General features: G+C 46.0%; 1 protein-coding gene across 1 annotated transcript in view; it reads left to right on the top strand.

Moving 5' to 3' along the window:
• Positions 1-244: 244 nt before the first annotated feature.
• CCDC63 (coiled-coil domain containing 63) overlaps positions 245-22,309 on the top strand; it is a 37,972-nt gene continuing 15,907 nt past the window's right edge. The window contains exons 1-8 of the mRNA XM_086347750.1: positions 245-382; positions 8,182-8,279; positions 8,678-8,844; positions 12,265-12,454; positions 17,625-17,744; positions 18,380-18,561; positions 19,727-19,908; positions 21,452-21,672. Of these exons, the coding sequence (XP_086203876.1) occupies positions 8,271-8,279; positions 8,678-8,844; positions 12,265-12,454; positions 17,625-17,744; positions 18,380-18,561; positions 19,727-19,908; positions 21,452-21,672 (1,071 nt within the window). The 5' untranslated portion in view covers positions 245-382; positions 8,182-8,270. The remainder of the gene's footprint in view (positions 383-8,181; positions 8,280-8,677; positions 8,845-12,264; positions 12,455-17,624; positions 17,745-18,379; positions 18,562-19,726; positions 19,909-21,451; positions 21,673-22,309) is intronic.

The following is a 22,309-nucleotide window of genomic DNA, read 5'->3' on the forward strand; positions in this document are numbered from 1 at the left end:
GGCGGTGTGAGTGGCCAAGTCACGGAAGGATAGCGGTCACTGAGTCAAGTAGTGCTGTGAGGGTTCAGTTAGTCTGTAAGGGGTGTCTCCGAGGAGAGTGTCGCTACCCTTCTTGCCCTCCCCCAAAATCCCCTTCCTCTGATCTGCTGTTCTGCTTCTCACTTAAGGGCCCTGCACCCTCCCAGCACCTTCCAGGGGAGAACGTCCGTCTGTGCGAGTCACAAAGGCGCCGTTCCAGGGGTCCGAGAATGCCCGGACCTGGGGCTGGGGGTCGGCGCGGCCCGGCGCAGCGGTGCAGCTAGCAGTTCTCCCAGAGCCGTCCGACACGCAGCTGTGGCCGACGTCGGACACGCGGTGGGAGCGGTCCTGAGGGCCGCCGCTGGTGAGTTTCTCTGCGCTTGCAGCCGCGCCTGCTGCGTCACAGCGCTCCCTGCTGGGGAAACCAGATACCTGGTGGCTGCCCCTGGCCCCCGACTTCAGAGGTTTAGCTGCCCCTAAACTTGGAAAATATCCTGGCCCCCCTCAATTAAACGTAAATAAATTACAGTGTGTAAAATAACTCCAAGAAAGCCCAAGAAACTTTCACTCCACCCCCGAAACTGTCCCAATTTTAAAAAATTTGTGTTCTGCACCCCGCTTAGTGCTGCAAGCATATGTTTTAACATTCCACCAGGTTATGCAGCCTTGACTTAATTTTGGTAGGATCCTTCTCTCTCAGACTTGGCATTTATAATCCACATAGTAGACTGTCCGAGGGGCCCTGCAGAGCCCTTTTGGGGCGGGGGGGTGGTGTCAGGATTTTCTTTTAAGGGCAGATTGTTAAAATTCAGCAACAGAGGAGGAGTCTGCCCCCTCTACCTCAGCTAATTAAATATTAGACAATAAAGTCTCCACTAGGAGACTTCATTCATTCCAATAGTATTTGCTAAGAGCTAATCATGTGCCCAGGATTACAGATACTGTAGTGGGTAGACTGAGGTCCAGGGAGCTGGAGGCACTTTCATGATGCTCCTTGACCCAGACCTCTGGATTTGCTAACACTTTCCATTGCATGGGCAGCGTTGATATTCCTCCCAAGAACTGCATTCTCAAATTCTTGCTGGCTCCCAATACAGGAAATGTGGGAATTGAGGGGAGGAGGAGTTAGGCAAGGGGGAGGAATAGAGCCTGTAGCCAGGAGAGAGAGAGCATGACCCACATTCACATTTAAAAACACTGCCTGCTAACCAGAACTGAAGGAGGTTGAATTTGCTCCTTGGGCCTTGAGTTTGAGAGCCCTGACCAAGAGGGTGGTGTGCCAGGGGCCAGGACACCCTGCAGGGCTCTCTGAAGTCCAAGCTGTGTGAATGAGGGTGGATCTCTTCCCAGGGAACAGAATGGGCCCAGCCCAGAGGGCACAGAAAGGTCTGTGTTGGCGTCTAGAAGCTGGAGAAAAGCCAGTGTCCCAGGAGGAGCCTGGTTCTGTGTGTGTGTGTGTGTGTGTGTGTGTGTGTGTGTGTGTGTGTATCAGCAAAAAGGTAGAAGTTTATGGAGTCTCCAGTTCTTGGGGGAAAACACACAACACAGCCAATGAGCCCAAGGGCAAGATAAACTGATACTTAAAAATCGTGATTCACAGACAAGTACCTTCATCAGGCAGCTATTATGTGCTAGGCTCTGCGCAAAGAGCTTTATATACATTATTTTGTACTGAGCATGTGGATGAGTATCTCCATTTGACAGATGAGAAGACTGAAGATCAGAGAGAGAAATCACATTGTCAGTGAATGTCAGATATTTTTTAGTCATACTTTTAGAAAGGTGCATTACAGATCCACTTAGGATCAAAAGTCTTTAGATATAGAAAAGCTCCTGGACCATATGAAATTGGAGCTGTACAAAATTCTATAATTTAAAGAGGTCCTAAACTGAAACCATACTCACAGAAAACTAGTCAATCTAATCACACTAGGACCACAGCCTTGTCTAACTCAATGAAACTAAGCCATGCCCGTGGGGCAACCCAAGATGGGCGGGTCATGGTGGAGAGATCTGACAGAATGTGGTCCACTGGAGAAGGGAATGGCAAATCACTTCAGTATTCTTGCCCTGAGAACCCCATGAACAGTATGAAAAGGCAAAATGATAGGATACTGAAAGAGAAACTCCCCAGGTCAGTAGGTGCCCAATATGCTACTGGAGATCAGTGGAGAAATAACTCCAGAAAGAATGACGGGATGGAGCCAAAGCAAAAAGAATACCCAGCTGTGGATGTGACTGGCGATAGAAGCAAGGTGCGATGCTGTAAAGAGCAATATTGCATAGGAACCTGGAATGTCAGGTCCATGAATCAAGGCAAATTGGAAGTGGTCAAACAAGACATGGCAAGAGTGAATGTCGACATTCTAGGAATCAGCGAACTGAAATGGACTGGAATGGGTGAATTTAACTCAGATGACCATTATATCTACTATTGCTGGCAGGAATCCCTCAGAAGAAATGGAGTAGCCATCATGGTCAACAAGAGTCCAAAATGCAGTACTTGGATGCAATCTCAAAAACAACAGGATGATCTCTCTTCGTTTCCAAGGCAAACCATTCAATATCACAGTAATCCAAGTCTATGCCCCAACCAGTAATGCTGAAGAAGCTGAAGTTAAACAGTTCTGTGAAGACCTACAAGACGTTTTAGAACTAACACCCAAAAAAGATGTCCTTTTCATTATAGGGGACTGGAATGCAAAAGTAGGAAGTCAAGAAACACCTGGAGTAACAGGCAAATTTGGCCTTGGAATACGGAATGAAGCAGGGCAAAGACTAATAGAGTTTTGCCAAGAAAATGCACTGGTCATAGCAAACACCCTCTTCCAAAAAGACAAGAGAAGACTCTATACATGGACATCACCAGATGGTCAACACCGAAATCAGATTGATTATATTCTTTGCAGCCAAAGGTGGAGAAGCTCTATACAGTCAGCAAAAACAAGACCAAGAGCTGACTGTGGCTCAGACCATGAACTCCTTATTGCCAAATTCAGACTTAAATTGAAGAAAGTAAGGAAAACCACTAGACCATTCAGGTATGACCTAAATCAAATCCCTTATGATTATACAGTGGAAGTGAGAAATAGATTTAAGATCTGATAGATAGAGTGCCTGATGAGCTATGGAATGAGGTTCGTGACATTGTACAGGAGACAGGGATCAAGACCATCCCCATGGAAAAGAAATGCAAAAAAGCAAAATGGCTGTCTGGGGAGGCCTTACAAATAGCTGTGAAAAGAAGAGAAGCGAAAAGCAAAGGAGGAAAGGAAAGATATAAACATCTGAATGCAGAGTTCCAAAGAATAGCAAGGAGAGATAAGAAAGCCTTCTTCAGCGATCAATGCAAAGAAATAGAGGAAAACAACAGAATGGGAAAGACTAGAGATCTCTTCAAGAAAATCAGAGATACCAAAGGAACATTTCATGCAAAGATGGGCTCGATAAAGGACAGAAATGGTATGGACCTAACAGAAGCAGAAGATATTAGGAAGAGATGGCAAGAATACACGGAAGAACTGTACAAAAAAGATCTTCACGACCCAGATAATCACGATGGTGTGATCACTGACCTAGAGCCAGACATCCTGAATGTGAAGTCCAGTAGGCCTTAGAAAGCATCACTACGAACAAAGCTAGTGGAGGTGATAGAATTCCAGTTGAGCTATTCCAAATCCTGAAAGATGATGCTGTGAAAGTGCTGCACTCAATGTGTCAGCAAATTTGGAAAACTCAGCAGTGGCCACAGGACTGGAAAAGGTCAGTTTTCATTCCAATCCCAAAGAAAGGCAATGCCAAAGAATGCTCAAACTACTGCACAATTGCACTCATCTCACACGCTAGTAAAGTAATGCTCAAAATTCTCCAAGCCAGGCTTCAGCAATATGTGAACCGTGAACTTCCTGATGTTCAAGCTGGCAGAGGAACCAGAGATCAAATTGCCAACATCCGCTGGATCATGGAAAAAGCAGAGAGTTCCAGAAAAACATCTATTTCTGCTTTATTGACTAGCCAAAGCCTTTGACTGTGTGGGTCACAATAAACTGTGGAAAATTCTGAAAGAGATAGGAATACCAGACCACCTGACCTGCCTCTTGAGAAACCTGTATGCAGGTCAGGAAGCAACAGTTAGAACTGGACATGGAACAACAGACTGCTTCCAAATAGGAAAAGGAGTATGTCAAGGCTGTGTATCATCACCCTGTTTATTTAACTTATATGCAGAGTACATCATGAGAAACGCTGGACTGGAAGAAGCACAAGCTGGAATCAAGATTGCCGGGAGAAATATCAATAACCTCAGATATGCAGATGACACCACCCTTATGGCAGAAAGTGAAGAGGAACTAAAAAGCCTCTTAAGTGTAGAGTGAAAAAGTTGGCTTAGAGCTCAACATTCAGAAAATGAAGATCATGGCATCCAGTCCCATCACTTCATGGGAAATAGATGGGGAAACAGTGGAAACAGTGTCAGACTTTATTTTTCTGGGCTCCAAAATCACTGCAGATGGTGATTGCAGCCATGAAATTAGAAGACGCTTACTGCTTGGAAGGAAAGTTATGACCAACCGATAGCATATTCAAAAGCAGAGACATTACTTTGCCAACAAAGGTTCGTCTAGTCAAGGCTGTGGTTTTTCCTGTGGTCATGTATGGATGTGAGAGCTGGACTGTGAAGAAGGCTGAGCGCCGAAGAATTGATGCTTTTGAACTGTGGTGTTGGAGAAGACTCCTGAGAGTCCCTTGGACTGCAAGGAGATCCAACCAGTCCATTCTGAAGGAGATCAGCCCTGGGATTTCTTTGGAAGGAATGATGCTAAAGCTGAAACTCCAGTACTTTGGCCACCTCATGTGAAGAGTTGACTCATTGTAAAAGACTCTGATGCTGGGAGGGATTGGGGGCAAGAGGAGAAGGGGATGACAGAGGATGAGATGGCTGGATGGCATCACTGACTCAGTGGACGTGAGTCTTAGTGAACTCCGGGAGTTGGTAATGGTCAGGGAGGCCTGGCGTGCTGCGATTCATGGGGTCGCGAAGATCAGACATAACTGAGCAACTGATGTGACCTGATCTGATCTGATCTAAAGTGAGTGTCCTTTGGCCAAATCTTTTCAGTCTAATAAATCCTGCTATAGCCTCTGGGCCTACCTTGAGAGCTGTTCCAGAAATAATCAAGCTATAGAACTTTAGTCTTTACTCTACTTCCCTGTATGTGGAAAATTTCCACAAATAGATGTTTTCCTTCAGCTGTGATTTACCAAAATTCGGTTAATCTCCAAACCCTCTAGAAACCCCCTAGAACATATTAGGGAAATGTCAAAGGTCCTATAGTCTCAGTCACTACTGTCCTGTCACCCAGCAGCTAGAGAATCATTTTCAAGGTAGTGGGTCATGTAAGGCAGGAATGCTGTCGGCTGCAGTGAAGAAAATACTCGATAAGGGTACCTTAAACAGTAGTGACACTTAACTATTTCACTTAACAAGAAGCCAAGAGGTAGGCTGTTCTAAGAATGGGGCAGTGGCAAACAGTGTCAGTGAGGACCTAAATTTCCCCCCATATTTCTTCTTCTCTCTCTTTAGTGTGACAGTGATATTTCTCCTCATGGTCACAGGATGGTTGCTCCAGCACCAACTATCATTCTTTCACAATAATTTCCAAAAGCAAAAGAAAGGAGAATATGGACAAGCTCTTTTTGTCATAAAGGAATAGGAATAGACTTTTTCTGAAGTCTCATTGGCCAGATCTGGGTCACATGCTCATCTTTTGACCAATCATTGACAAAGGGAAATAGGGTTACTAGGATTAGTGGGAACCAATCATGATTCATCCTCTAGAACTGGGCACATTGAGGAGGGACAAAATGAGTCCTGTTAAGAAGAACTTAGGCTGTTCTAAGAATCATGCTAGCTATAACATTCCCACATTTCATTGGCTTAGCATAATAGAAATTAATTTCTTTTTTTGGTAACAGTCCAATGAGGATGTTCATGGTTGGCAGGTGACTTCTTCCACAAGTTGGTTTAGGGGACCTGTCTTGTGGCTCTGCCCATCTGTGGTTGCACTTCCCATAAATGTCAGAGTGGGGGAGAGAAGATGGAAATGTCACATCCACTTCTTAAAGTCATGGTCTGGAAGGGACACATCTCTGTGCTCACATCCCATGGGTGAGAATTCATAGGCCTGCATGGATTCAGGAGGAGTTGGGAAGTATAAGCCCTGGTCAGGCAGCTACCGTGGCAACAATTCTTCATGAAGGAGAAGTCGTTGTTGGGAGACAATTGCCTCATCTCTTAAAGGCTGATATTACCCCCCTGCTTTTAAGGAACATCCTGGCTTTTCCAAACCTCTTGGCTATTCCCAGTGGGTGCTGCGATCTATACTAGAGCACACACCTGTCTCTGAACACTCCTCTTATTAACTTGCTGCTCAGCCTTTGCCTAGGCAGTTCTCTTTACCCCCAGTTTCTTCCCCACTTTTCTTCTCTGCATGGTGAACTCCTATTAATCCTTCAAAACCCAGATTGAAAAGCATCTTCTTTGTGCACCTTTTCCCACTGTTTTACCTAGGGCAGGGTTCATAGCACCTTGAAGGTTGACTTACACCTCAATTCCCTACAGTGTTTTTAGCACACAGTAGCCTCTTAGTTTTGGAAAAGGAAATGGCAACCCACTCCAGTGTCCTTGCCTGGAGAATCCCAGGGATGAGGAGCCTGGTGGGCTGCCATCTATGGGGTCACACAGAGTTGGACATGACTGAAGTGACTTAGCAGCAGCAGCAGCAGCCTCTTAGTTTGTGTGCTGAAGAGATTTAGTTACTTCAGGCATGAGAACTCATTTGGTTGCAAGCAACAGAAAACTCATCTTGGATTACTTTAAGTGAATATGCTGATTCATGTAATTGGACATGACCCAGAGTATCTTCAGGCTTAGCTATATCCAGGGTCTTAGATGATTCCCCCAAGGTTAAATTTCTCTTGAGTTTGTCTTCTGTCCTCCAAGATAGCTTTATTCTTAGGCTCCCTGAAGAGGCAAGATGGTTGCCAGCCACTCGTAACCTCATTCACATAGGTTAAAGTGCAGCGGGAAACAGAATTTCTCTCTTCCTGAATGTGCAAGCTTAAATTCCACCATTTACTCTGCTTGGGGTCATGGACTGATCATGGAATTGATCCCTCAGGCCAGGGCCCTGAGATTATGCAGATTGGCCAGGGTTCTGGCACTATGATTGGCCCATCCAGAGTCACAGGTTCCAATCCGGAAATGACCAGGAGTGAGGGAGGGTGTGGCTTCCTACTGGAAATTCCAGGTATTGCTACAGGAGACAGAGGAATGCTGGATGCCCCATAAGCCCACATAAGTATTTTTTATGCTGAACTGTCATCATATGAAAAGACCCATATCACACCATATCATAACAGGTATCATTTACTGCGTTCTTACTTTGTGCCTGGTTTAGTGCTTTACATGCTGAACAACCTGAAATGGCTTCTAGAATTTCTCCTGTTTCCCAGATGAGGAAACCAAGGCCCAGAAAACTGAAATGACTTGTCCAAATTAACAAGTGGCCACGGAGGAATTTTTGCTGAGATTTGATGGTTGATACAGCAATGCTTTAAACCACTGCACTGTAGGAACCTTCAGTGGGTGGCAGAGCTCAGAGTTTCTAGTTTAGGAATTTAGTTCCTGAAGTCTGGAATTTGGGGTGCAGTGGATCTTACAGCCCTATGGGCTCGTAGTATTAGCATTGTTCCCGCCTCTGAATACCTAATGCCTCTCCATACCACTGGCTCCTGCTTTTAAAAGCAAGGGACGGTTGTCCTCACGGCTGAAGCTGGGTGAATTTCGATGTAACCCCATCAGAGGACACACTGCCTTGATGCCATTTCGCCCCTCTTCTTTGGGAACACAGGGAGCAAGAGGGTAACCAACATGCCAGAACCATCTGCCTGGCTCCTAATAATAAATTGTGAGAGGAACAGGTTTCAGGAAAACATTGCTTAAAAAAAAAAAAAAAAAAAGGCCTCTTCTCACACCCGGGCAGCCATCTGTCGTGTCCTCCTCTGGTGCCAAACTGTGGGAGGAGGGAGAGGGTGCTGCTGGGTCCAGCACCACCAGCAGGGGTGGCTCACAAGTTTTCTTTGTTTTGCCACTGTGGACAGGGCATTGCAGAGAGAGAAAGGAGCACTTGCTGGCTTTGAGCTCCCTTGGGTACGGTGTCTGAACAGAGGAAAAGCACAATTCCTTCAAGATGCCAACGGTGGGTAATAATAGCTCCTATATATAGAGGGTTTACTGTGGGGTTAGGCATTGTGTTGTCCACTAAATACATATTAGCTTATGGGATTTTGACAGCAAATCTGTGTGCACCCATTTTATAGATGAAAGACTGGAGACTCAGAGATGTTAAGTGACTCACCCAAGGTCACACAGCAAGGCCACCTCTTCAGTATGTAATAATGAGACCCAGTCTCCTCTGCACCCCAGCAACCCAGGGCAGGTTTTCCATGTAACACACAAGCAGTTGACATCACCCAAGGGTGGTCTTTCAACTCTAGCTCTGCCTCAAGCACCCTTCTTGCCCTCCATCCTTGAGTTGAAATGTGGGCTTTTCTAGTCACCTAATCTGTTGCTTAATACCCACCCTGTATCACCCAGAAAAAGCACAGGAGAAAAGACCCTGAAAGTCCACAGGAACCTTCAGAGAAGACCAAAGAGCAGCTGGTTGAGGGGGAGCTTCGGAAGCTGAGGCAGCAGTTCCGGAAGATGGTGGACAGTCGGAAGTCCTTTAACTTCCGCTCCCAGCAGAAGATCACGAACCAGCGGTAAGTGATGGTCAGAGAAAATTTGAGGTTTTGGTTTCATGGGGCTTGCCTTCTGATGTGGCCTCTGGGGCATGGACCCATCTGGGATAGCTTCAGTGAGGAAAGGAGATATATTCTTAGAGTTCAGGGTGTCTTGGGGACCCCAAGGGGAGCAGAGCACCCATGTTTCAGGGAAGGATCCAAACTAGAAGCCATTTCTGGTTCCTGTTTCTTTCAATACATGGGTTTTGTTCTTCCTTCTCTTGAATCTCGGCTGTGGCTGGTGGTAGATGGCTTCCTCCAATTCTTGAGCTACCAAGGGCCACAAAGAGAGAGTGTCCTTAATCAATTCCAGAATTCTGAGAATCCATCCCAGAATTCTCAGGAGAGGGAGAATCTGATTGTCTCAGCTTGGGTCTGGTGTCTGCTTCTGGCCCAATCAGCTGTAGTCTGGGGGTTGAACTATAGGATGGAAAATAGCTATGGGTATCCCCAGCGGTTCTAGCAGTGAAGGTGGGGAGTTCCCAGAGAAGGGGAAATCACCCGGCAGTGGATACCCCACAGGATGTTTCCTGCTTGTGTGGCCCTTTGGGATCTTCAAGACTGAATATTTGAAATTGAGTTGCCCGAGAAATTATGTATAGTTTTCCTTGGGCAACAGAAAGGTGTTCTCAGGGATTGAAGAAACAAACGTTAAACAGGCATTCTTAGATTCTGTCCAAGGAAAGGTGATTCCTTAACTACATGTAAAATGTTTATACAGGCAGTAACTGCCTGTTGTTAGAAAGAAAATTTGACTGTTAGATGATGTTCGAAGTTCAGAGGCTAGAGGAGTTCTTTAGATTTTCCATGGATTTGCTTACTCAGAGCCACTGCTAGTCAATATGGGATCACTATGTGAATTAGAAAAAGGCACCCTTTTCTCAAGATTCTTTACTGCCATCTGTTGGAAACATCATTGTTATGAAGAGATTTTGTTAAAACATGACCAAAGATGCTTACTCCTTGGAAGGAAAGTTATGACCAACCTAGACAGCATATTGAATAGCAGAGACATTACTTTGCCAACAAAGGTCTGTCTAGTCAAGGCTATGGTTTTTCCAGTGGTCATGTATGGATGTGAGAGTTGGACTATAAAGAAAGCAGAGTGCCGAAGAATTGATGCTTTTGAACTGTGGTGTTGGAGAAGACTCTTAAGAGTCCCTTGGACTGCAAGGAGATCCAACCAGTCCATCCTAAAGGAAATCAGTCCTGAATATTCATTGGAAGGACTGATGTTGAAGCTGAAACTCCAATACTTTGGCCACCTGATGTGAAGAGCTGACTCATTTGAAAAGACTCTGATGCTGGGAGGGACTGGGGGCAGGAGGAGAAGGGGACGGCAGAGGATGAGATGGTTGGATGGCATCACCGATTCAATGGACATGGGTTTGGGTGGACTCTGGGAGTTGGTGATGGACAGGGAGGCCTGGCGTGCTTCGGTTCATGGGATCGCAAAGAGTTGAACATGACTGAACGACTGAGCTGAACTGTCTCTCAGAAAAGTACAATAAGTCAGCAAATCGGTGATATGTTTTCAAGTAGATGGTGCTCCCTTGGGCTGTGCAGTCCACAGCCTGCACTTCTGTGCCTGGAGACCTTGATTCACAGTCTGTCCTTGGTGTGGGCATCAGGGAATGCCTGCTTCCTGGTGTGTCTTCAGTTTTTCTTGAATCTTTCTTACTCTTCTGCATCCTACTCTACCCTACCCCAGCCCATTTGATCTGGTTTCACTGTGATGGAACTGGAGCGGGGGAGGGGAGTGAAAGAGTAGACATAAACACCCCCAAATAGGAGGAAAACTGGGTTGAGCTAAGTGAGGTGGTTAGGGTACAATATTTAAGGAAGTGTTTTTCCCCAGCGCTGACCTTGCACCTACACCACCCTGAAAGTGAAGACCTCCTTAATTTTTGAAGCACCTCACTCCCCTCACTGCACTCCCAGCCCTGCCTAAAGATGGACAAACCTTTGTTTTGCTTTTTTTCTGACCTTACTACACCCTGAAAGCCTGTCTTTGATGGATTATCCTGCTCTCTCTCTTTTTTCTCTGTAGCTTTACAAAAACCCCTCCCATGAGGGGCTTAAGAGGGGCAGAGAAGTCCCAAGGGCCAGGTTTAGAAGCCAAGATGCTCTAGAACTAGGTGTGCTCTCTGGTGGTCCCTAGCAGCATGTGGCCATTTACATTGGTAATTAGTTACAGTTAATAAAATTAGAAATTCAGTTCTTCAGTTTCACCAGCCACATTTCAGGTGCTCAGTAGCCACATGTGCCTGGTGGATGCTATCAGACAGAGCAACTAGAGAACATTTCCATCACTGCAGAATAATCTACTGGACAGTGCTGCTTTAGAGCAGTAGTGGCTAATGAGCCAAGTCTTACTGGCTGCCTGTTTTTATGAAGTTTTATTGGCACATAGCCACACCTATTCATTGTTGTGTTTCATATGGTTGCTCTGTTGAGTAGATGCAACAGAGGTCCTCTGGCCCACAAAACCTAAAATATTTACTTTTTATCATTAATAGAAAAGTCTTTGCAGACCTTTTGCCCTTGAATGTTCTTTACTGTTCTAGAGTGGTGCTTCCAAAACTTTAAAGTGCATAGAAGTCACCTGAGGATCTTGTTGCAAAGCAGATTCTGATTCAGTAGGTCCTGGGTTGGGACCTGAAATGCTGCATTTCTCCAAGCTTCCAAAGGACGTTGAGGCAGCAAGCCTGCAAATCGCACTGAAAAGTAGGAATAGGCTGCAAGGACTTTGCAAGAAATTCGGCCTCTGTGCCATTTCACATTGTTCAATTGCTGTGCAGTCGCCCGAGCCTTCTTTTCTTTTCAAAGTCTGCATTTGCCCATGTCCTCGACCCCCTTTCTTCTCCGGAGTAGACAAGGGAGAGAAAGAAGACTCATGTCAGCCAATTTCGTAAATCATTAGCCCCCGAGTAGAGGAGCTGGTGGGGGTTAGAGGTTCCTGTGCAGCTCTGTGTTGATGCACAGTCGAAAGATCCTGTCTGATGGGTTTGCCTGTCATTACCAGAGATAATTGGCTGGAAAGCTGGAAAAGAAGGTCTGCAACATCAGACAGATGCCAGTGAGCTGCTGGCAAAAGAAAACTTGGGGGCTCCCACCATGTCTAGGTAATGGGTTCTGACAGGCACAGCTGCAAATTGTTCCGAGGAGGAAAAAAAAGGTATCACTCAGAGAAGGGCGCAGAGCAGTGGAAGTTGCAGTGAACTGGGTCAGAGGTGATGTAAGTTCAGGACCTGGACTAGAGACCTTGTGTGAGTTCCTTCCAACTCTCTGGGTTGGGAAGTACCTCTCTGAGTGTCCTTTCAGGGTCAAGGGGCCTGGAGTGTCCAATCCAGGCAAAGCCAGGGGTTCAGAGTTCATCATGTGCTGCTTTCCCAACAGCAAGGAAATCAAGACCCTGCAGGAGGAGCAGGATGAGATCACCCTGCTTTTGAATCTCATCAAGTCCTCCAGGAACCTGGATCTCAATGAGAAAAACTACTTGGAACTGCGTTTCCTGCTGCAAACTAAGGAGGACTACGAGGCCCTGATTAAATCAATGAAACTGCTGTTGGCTGAACTGGATGAGAAGGTGTGGTCTTTCTCTTAAAGGGTTAACCAGAACACTGAGCAAGGGGAAGGTGTGCTCCCCACCACACGCTGCACTGCTGGCCTTTCTAAACCTGTCTCTACCACCATTGTAACCCCTAATCTCTCAGTTCTGTTGATCCATTTCCCCACTGTGGTCTCCAGTGCCTCCCTATTACACTTAGAATAAACTCCCAAATCCTTACTGTATCAGTCAGGAGAGGTTAGGTATGCTGCAGTAACAAACACTCCCTCTCCCCAACTCAGTGGTTTAAAACAACAAAGGCTTCTTTTTCGTACATGATTTATGGTCTATTGTGGATTGGCTAGGGGCTCTTAAATCCTCTCATCCTGCGGCCAGGCTGATGGGTTAGCCCCCATCTTGGACATTGCCAGGGGTTGTGGTAGAAAAAAATGAGATCCTGAGGGTCTCACCCTGGCAATTGAGTGCTCCAGTGTGTCACATCTGCTCATGACCCATTGACTCAAGACAGTCTACAGAACCCATAAATACCCCCAGAGCCCATACCCATCCAAAAATAGTCAACTCTACCCATTCACAAAAGGGCCTAGGAAGTGCAGTCCTCATGGATCCAGAAAACAAAGAGCTAGAGACATTTGCTGGACAGCATTCATCCCTTACTGTGGTTTGAAAGTCCCTATGTAATCTAGCCCCTGCCTACCCCTCTAGGCTCATCCCATGTTATTCTTTCCTTAAGTCTTCTCACTCCAGCTGCAAAAGACTTTCTCTCCACCCCTCCCCCGCCCCCGCCCCGCAAATAATGCTGTCTTTTCTCACTTCAGGGCCTTTGCATATGCTGCCCCCAAATGCCTCACCCTAGTTGCTTATCTTTTTCTCAGCTTGCTGCTGCTGCTGCTAAGTCGCTTCAGTCATGTCCGACTCTGTGCGACCCCAGAGATGGCAGCCCACAAGGCTCCCCTGTCCCTGGGATTCTCCAGGCAAGAACACTGGAGTGGGTTGCCATTTCCTCCTCCAATGCATGAACGTGAAAAGTGAAAGTGAAGTTGCTCAGTCGTGTCCGACTCTTCACAACTCCATGGACTGCAGCCTACCAGGCTCCTCCGTCCATGGGGTTTTCCAAGCAAGAGTACTGGAGTAGGTGCCATTTGCCTTCTCCGTTTCTCAGCCTAAAGGTGACTTTCTCAGGTCTCAGGGAGGCCTTCTCTATGGCCTCTTTCCAATTTAAAGTATATCCCCCTGGTATTAGGTTCCTGGCCAGGAACAAATAGCACACTCAGTGGGGGTACTCAGAGAAGTAGGGCACTCTGGAACCTGAAGTAAATACCCCCACCTCCCTTGTCCTCTGTGCTCCATCCACACTGGCTGCCTTTATGGACCCACAGTGCTGTGTCTCATCTCTGCCTTTGCACATGCTGTTCCCTCTGCCTGGAATGCTGGGCCCCATCCTTTCTGCTTGCAGGAGTCTTATTCATCCTTTAGGTCTCAGCTCAAATGCTGTTTATGCAGGATAATTGTCCCTTCATTTTTCTCTGCTATGTGCCCCTTCTGTGTGTGTCCAAATTATCTTCTGTCTCCCCTCTTCTAGGACTCAACATGCTTCCTGGGTTGCTTCCAGTCCTAGACTGTAGGTTCCCTGAGGGAAGGGGCCACTCTGTCTTGGATACCGTCATACCCCTGTTGTCTGGCATCAAGCGGCGGTTTGATAAACATTGATGAATGAGTGAATGAATGAATATATGAATGTATGAGAAAAAGGCAATAAACGTGAACAAAGAGGGAACTTCCCTGGTGGTCCAGTGATTAAGACTTTGCTTTCCAATGCAGACGGTGCAGGTTCGATCCCTGGTTGGGGAACTAAAATCCCACATGCTTTGCGGTCAAAAAACCAAAACATTAAAAAAAAAACCCATAATATTGTAACAAATTCAGTAAAGACTTTAAAAATGGTGCACATCAAAGGAAAAAAAATGCTTTAAAAAGTGAACAAAGAAAAATTGAAAAAAGAAACAGGGATGTGGATTCTCAGAAACATTAGAAAAGGCGATTTAGTTTGCTAATCCTCCAAAGAGTATGGCACTCACTGCCCAGCACAAAAACCCTCTTGGTCTAATTCCATCCCAGCTCCCAGGATCCCCTCCTGCTGTGTCCACCACACAGTGTCCAGAACTTTGTCCTTTCAAGGGGTCACTGGAGGCAAGGATACCACTGGGCCCTGCTTGGCCTCACAGAATAATTAATAAGCTGATGCCTTCCTGCTGGGCATCTCGTGTAGCAGTGCACTTCCCCTTCACCTACAGGCTTGGGTAATGTCTCCCATTGGGCTGAAGCCTAATTACTTTCAGCATCACAAAAGCAGTGTCTGACATAAAGGTGCCAAAGGGAATACAGCTCTGAATTTAGTCACAAGAGCTGATGCCATAACTTCTCTGGCAAGGAGCTGGAACCTGAGGACTCTAGGGGTCAGCTCAGGCAGGGACAGGCAGCCCTTCAGAGCTGCAGAGGCCACACCTGATATATGGGGGAGGACGCTACCCTCCCATAAATCAAAGCAAGTCATTTGTTTTATATCAGAAGAGAGCTGGAGTGGGTTTGTGTTGAGGATGTTGCCTGGTGCATAGAACAGGAAAGGAGAGCCAAGTGGAAAAGGAACCTGGCTTGACTTGAACCTGACTTTGTCAGCACTGATGAAGCAATTTGATTTTGCTCTGAGGGAATTTGTGGGGGAGGGAGACAGTGTGTTCCAGCTAAAGTCCAAAACCTGGCTGATGTCAATCATAAGCAGCATTTCTATACCTTGCCAGTTTTGTGTGAGATCCACTTTTCCTTTGTGTGAGATCCAGTCTTTCCTAGCATCAAGGTCTTTTCCATTGTCAGCTCTTTGCATCAGGTGGCCAAGTATTGGAGCTCCAGCTTCAGTATATGTCCTTCTAATGAATACTCAGGGTTGATTTCCTTTAGGTTGACTGGTTTGATCTCCTTGCTGTACAAGGGACTCTCAAGTTTGAAAGTCTCAGTTCTTCAGCGCTCAGCCTTCCTTATTGTCTAACATCCATACATGACTACTGGAAAAACCATAGCTTTGACTAGACCTTGGTTGGCAAAGTGATGTCTCTGCTTTTGAGTATAATATCTAGATTTTTCATAGCTTTTCTTCGAAGGAGCAAACGTCTTAGATATAGGTCTTATCCTTCATCTGTATTTCTTCCTCTGTTTTCCTCCATGGAACATAACTGTGAAGGCTGGTGCTGTGGCAGCCATGTTTTGAGGGAGAAGTCAGGTGAATTATACAGATCTTGTCCTTACATCCTTCTGTTACTGAACCTAAGCCATCAATGTATTATGAGAGAAAGATAAACCATAATTTGTTTAAACCACTATTTAGCCAGGCTTTCTGTAATTTGTTGTTGCATGTGTTCCTAATTGATACAAGCTGCTACCCCTTAAGGGAGGCTGCTGAGATCTGTGCCCATAAAAGCAGAGGAAGTTCTTCTGAGGAAAGCATATTTTTAACAAGTCCTGAGCCTAAATGAACTTAATCATTTTCTAGTCATTGACACTTGAAATTATGAATCACTCAACTGCCAGCACCTCTTTTTAACAGCAAATATTTTATAATACCTCCTTTAAAATCCTGAAGTAAAATTTATATATGATATAATCCTTTACCCTTCTTCTTTTAAATCAATATGATGCTATAACTATAATATAAAGGAAACATAAAGGAAAGCTATTTATACTTAAATTATATGTATTTCGATATGTTCATGTTTTGGCCTGACTTATCTAGAACAGGGCTGGCAAATTGCTCCACAGAGGGCCTGATAGTAAATATTCTGGCTTTACATGCCACGTGGTCTGTGCTGCAGCTATTCCATTCTGCCTTCATAGCCTGAAAGCAGCCATAGACAATGCAAAGAATGGGCATGGCTGTGTGCCAGTAAGACTTTATGAGAACAGGCAGTGGGCCAGATTCCACACTGCACACTGATTTGGGCTTGTTGTATCCACAACTCAAAGAAGATGATCCATGGGAATTCCCTGGCCATCCAGTGGTTAGCAGTTGCTGTGTTCACTGCAGTGGCCCAGGTTCAATCCATGGTCAGGGAACTAAGAGGCCCACAAGCCTCACAGCATGGCCAAACAAAAACCAGAAGATGATCCAGGTTGTGCTGGTGTCAAGATTTCCAAAATGATGGCCAACTCTTGGTTAAGTTCCAGACAAATCAATGAACATTCTCTTGATTTATACAGCGACTCCATTCCTGGATGCTTGCCTATTAAAACTGAATGAAAGGACTTCCCTGGTGGTCCAGTGGTAAAGAGTCCATCTGCCAATGCAGGAGACGTGGGCTTCACCCCTGGCTGGAAAAGATCCCACCTGCTGCGGAGCAGCTAAGCCCATGCTCCTCAACTGTTGAGCCTGTGCTCTACAGCCCAAGAGCCCCAACTACTGAAGCATGTGCACTGTAGAGCCTGTGCTCTGCAGCAACAGAAGTCACAGCAATGAGAAGCCTGTGCACCGCAACTAGAGAGTAGCCCCTGCTTTCTGCAACTAGAGAAAGCCCATGCACAGCAACAAAGACCCAGCACAGCCAAAAGTTAAAAAAAAAAAAGAATGAAAAATGTTGTGTGTGTATATGCAAAAGACAATTTGATTCTAGGTACAGAAGATTATAGAGAGGATTTTCACCTGCCTGACATCCAAGGTGCACTGAACAGTCACAAGGGATGGGGGTCAATTTTTTGGATGTCTGGTGCTGTCTTACATGTTGCAGGGTGTCTGACACCTCATGACCTGCTCTTTAAGGGTTGCTAGCATCCCCATTATTGTAAGAGTCAGAAAAAGAAACAAACAAAAAACCTGCCAACCAAACAAAAACAAGGTTACAGAAGGCTTCTTGAGAGAATCAATGCCATTTCTCCAGGAAAACAGTGGGTTTAGGATCAGGTGAAATTTTTGCCCATATGTGAGTGAAATTTACACGCACAAGTGAGAATAAAAACTCTTAGTTGCTCATTTTGTCCCAAACTGACTGAGTCCACATCCAAGAGAGAAATTCAAATTCTATTCATAGGAAAAGAAATAACATGGTAGTTTTTGTTTTAGCATGCTTGAGTTAGTGAACTATTGCATTTGTCCCCATACAGATGTTAACACAGCTGGGTTTTTCCCTCTCTCTCTTTTTTTCAGATTGTTCAGATGGAGAAAAAAATTGTAAACCAAAGACAGATCTTCACAAAAATACAGGAGGCCAATAACCCCCGGAAATTGCAAAAACAGATCCACATTTTGGAAACCCGTTTGAATCTTGTACGTAAGGTGTCTTCTGGGGGAATTCTCTGGCTGTCCAATGGTTAGGACTCTCTGCTTCCACTGCAGGGGGCACAGGTTTGATCCCTGGTTGAGAAACTAAGGGCTTTCCCTATGGTTCAGTGGTAAAGAATCCACCTATAGTGCAGGAGACATGCGTTCGATCCCTAGGTCGGGAAGATTCCCTGGAGAAATGACTTTGCAACCCACCCCAGTATTTCCCAGTATTCTTGCCTGGGAAATCCCATGGACAGAGGAGCCTGGTGGACTGTAGTCCATAAGGTTGCACAGAGTTGGACACAACAGCACATGTGCATGAATGCACTCGGGACATGGGGAATTAAGATCCCACATGGTGCAATGCGGCCAAACAAAATCTCTGCAAACAGCTCTCCCTCCCTTGGGAGAAGGAAAGAATGATGTCCGTGAAGCCATTAGCAGGCATACATTTCATCGGTTGAGTCAGGAGAAGGTGAACGATGGTGTACACACAGACCAGGCAGTGCTCCAACCGTGGTTCTGTGGGCCTGGGGTGGGAGGTGCGGGGAAGACGCTTCAACGCTCCGGCTGCCTTCTGGAAGCTTGTCTCGCGCCCCAGGAGTGAGCCTCGTTTTGAAGCGCAGCCCTCCTCGCAGGTCACTGTACACTTTGACCAGATGCTGACCACCAACGCGAAGCTCCGGAAGGAGATCGAGGACCTGAGGCATGAGAAGGCTGCTTACGACAACGTCTACCAGCATCTTCGTCGGCGCCTGTTGACGCAGAAGAAAACAATGAATGTGGCCATCGAGCAGTCTGCGCAGGCCTACGAGCAGAGGTAGGCTGGGGGAGAGACTCTTGGGGGCAGAGATGTCTCAGCCACCTGTTGGGCTTCTTACCCCTCTACCCGCTGTGCTTATGCGTTGAGGAACCTGAAACCATCATCATCGTAAGTCCGAGCCCTGGTTGTGTGTCTGCCAAGCATGATGCTAGATGCTCTGGGTAGTATTTCAACCCTCACCACAACCCTAGGAGTTATTATCCCCATTTTACAGGCCAGGGAATGGAGGCTTAGAGATGTCAAAATGCTTACCTGAGATCCGGGTAAGTGGCAGATGTGGTGGAGCTGAGATTTAAACCCCTATTCTGTATCATCTCCACCAGGTGTCCCTGCCTGTAGTCCTAGGGATCCCTCTCAGTCTGGACTGTTTTCCAGCTTCACCCCCGGAGGGGCAAAAGGCATGCAGTTCACATGTGAAGAGTGCAGGTTTTGGAGCCAGAGAGATCTGGGTTTGAACCCTGGCTGCATCACCACTAATTCATTGTAGGACTTCTTTGGGTGGAAGTGAGGATTAAATAGTATTAGTATAGGGAATTCCCTGGTGGTCCAGTGGCTAAGACTTCACACTCCCAATCAGCGAGCCAGGTTCAATCCCTGGCCAGGGAACTAGATCCCATATGCCGAGACTAAGAGTTTGCTTGCTGCAGCTAAGAAGATCCTGCATGCCACGATGAAGATCGAAGATCCTACGTGTGACAACTAAGACCTGGGGCAGCCCAAATAAATAAATATTAAAACATATGAGTATATAAGGGAGTGGCTGGGGCATAGTATTCTACTTGACAAGGGGTGATGATGATGGTGATAGTGATAATGGTGATGTTTGATGATACTGATGGTGGTGATGTGATGGTGTTGGTAGTGGTAATGGGGTGATGGTGATGCTGATGGTGGTGCTGACGGCAGTGGTGGTAGTGATGATGATAAGGATGGTGACAGAGATGACGATAGAAAATCATTTCCTGACGGTGGTCTAGAGTTGTGAGCTCCTGTCATTCAGGTGAGGAAGGTGGTTCCTCTACTCCCAGGAATCTCCATGATTAAAAGAAGGGATGATCACTGCCCAGGAATGAAGTCCGTCTGGACTGGTAGGGAGAAGTGGGGGAGAAGGAAGGAGCCTCTGGACACTCAGACTCTGTTGTGCTCCCCTCCCCCCACCCAGGCTGGAAGCCATGGCTCGAATGGCTGCCATGAAGGACCGCCAGCAGAAGGACATCTCTCAGTACAACCTGGAGATCCGAGAGCTGGAGCGTGTCTACGATCATGAGACCAAGCTCAAATCCTTCTTGCTCATCAAGCTGAATGATCGTCTTGAATTCGAGGAGCAGTCCAAAAAGGAAGAAGGTATATCTCTCTCTCCACCGAATACCTCTTTCTCTCAACTGAAGGTGCCCAAGTCTCCTTGTAGCAAGGTTGCCAAATTTAGCAAAGAAAAATACAAGACACCATTAAATTTAAGTTGCAGATACACAAAGAATAAAATTTTAGTCCCATGCAATATTTGAAAGACACTTACACTAAAGAATTATTTGTGGTTTATCTACAACTAGGACATATTTATACTTTTAAAAATACATTGTTTGTAACCCTGTATATGAGACAGCAAAAGAGACACTGATGTATAGAACAGTCTTGTGGACTCTGTGGGAGAGGGAGAGGGTGGGAAGATTTGGGAGAATGGCATTGAAACATGTATAATATCATGTATTAAACGAGTCGCCAGTCCAGGTTCAATGCACGATACTGGATGCTTGGGGCTGGTGCAATGGGACGACCCAGAGGGATGGTATGGGGAGGGAGGAGGGAGGAGGGTTTAGGATGGGAAACACATGTATACTGTGGCGGATTCATTTCGATATTTGGCAAAACCAATACAATATTGTAAAGTTTAAAAATAAAATAAAATTAAAAATAAATAAATAAATATGTAGAATTATGTAAAAAAATACATTGTTTGTCTGAAATTCAAATTTAGCTAGATGAGTTGGATTTTATCCGCCATCCCTAACCTACAGGGTATGTCCTCACCTTGTGGCTCTGCTTCTATTATTTAGAGGAGCAACTTGTTTTATTGGAGGTTGCCACAGCCCTATCCATGTTTGGAGATTCTGAAGGAGGACTCACGAGACTCAGCACATCATTGCAAACATGGCTATGATGTAGACACATCAGCAGGGAGAAAAGGTGCACGGGGCGAGGTCCAGAGGAAACCGGGCACAAGCTTCCCGGATCTTCTCCCAGTGGAGTCACACAGGATATGCTTAATTCCTCCAGCCTCTAATTTTGACAACACATGTGAAGAGTCATCTATTTGGGGAGCTCGTTAGAGACTCGATGCCCAAGATTCTTACTGGGGGCTGGTCGTGTAGGCCCTCTCTCCCCAGCACATCCCAAGATTCCAGGCTCCCAGCAGGAGGGCAGGTGTTCGGCCACACTGTCCATACAGTCAGGGCACAGGAGCCACTCTTAACCATTTGCGGACAGTTTTATATCAGTGTAGGGAAATGTTCACCATTTAAGTTCCCAGATGAAGGTGAAGGGCCAGCCTTGCAAACAGACCTTTCTAAGCAGAGCAGTCTCAGGGCTGCTATGTTAACTCTGTCCTGAACAGGTTGAGATCTGAGCTCTTCAGAGGGCCCCCTGTGTAGCTGCATTTGATTTTTGGTCTTTTAGCCCTTCTGTCCCTTTCTACCTTCTCATTTGCACTGTATGGCTAGAAGTGTGTTTCTGAGAAACTTCATCTCTCATTTTCCCCCTCCTTGTCCTGGGAAAGTCTAGCCCCCTCCCTGGGGCACGGTGATAATGTTATGCAGCTCTTTCCTCTGCCAGGCTGTGCTCTGAGCGGCTTCCCTTTCAGACTCACAGCTGCTGGTTCTTCCTTTTCTAGCTCTCAAGGCAAAGAAGTATGGGAAGAAGAGCAAGGGTGCGAGTTTTGAGAGCTATGAGGTGGCTCACCTCCGGCTGCTGAAACTCTCAAAGACTGGGAACCTGAATCAGCTCATCGAGGAGTTTCTGGCCAAGGAGGAGAAGAACTTTGCTCGGTTCACATATGTCACAGAGCTCAACAATGACATGGAGATGATGCACAAGAAGATAGAGAGAATCCAGGTCGGGGCACCTCTCCTTTCCCAGCCCAGGGGCCCACCTGCTCCCACAGTAGCCTTCCCCAAGGCAGGTTCCTCAGAACACTCTTTGAGCTGCTCTGCAGAAAAAAGAACTTCAAGTCAAAAAAAGTTTGGGAAATACTATATTCCCCCAGTGTTCTCCCCTCTACATTTTAGCCTTCCTGAAACTGGTATTTGTCTTTCAGTTGATACATACACTTAATAGGTTCATGTCCCCTCACCCCTGAGAAGTGACATTTAAAATCCATGGTATGTCTTATAATCCAGAGTTCAATAAACTATAGCCACAGCCAGATATGGCCTTTGACCTGTTTTTGCACAGCCCATGAGCTGAGATTGTTTTTTACATTTTTAAAGGGTTGTAAGAGAAAAAAATATGCAAGACAGACCATAGGTGGCTTGAAAAATCCAAAATACTGATTATGTGGCCCTTTGCCTTAAGAGCTGGCTGACCCCTGTCAATAAACAGCTTTGTAGAATTGAGGAGAGATGGTAAGTTGATCTTGGAGAGAACTGATGTACGTGAGCATAGTAAAGGCTCTGATAAGTCCTGCAGTAAAGAAACTCTTTACCTTTGTTGAACCTGTAATTTCCCAAACTTAACTGCTGCTTACTCCCCA

This window comes from Bos grunniens, chromosome 17 (genome assembly GCF_055505025.1).
Source record: "Bos grunniens cultivar Pamir isolate PY7600 chromosome 17, Bosgru_T2T1.0, whole genome shotgun sequence".
NCBI classification, from domain to species: Eukaryota; Metazoa; Chordata; class Mammalia; order Artiodactyla; family Bovidae; genus Bos; species Bos grunniens.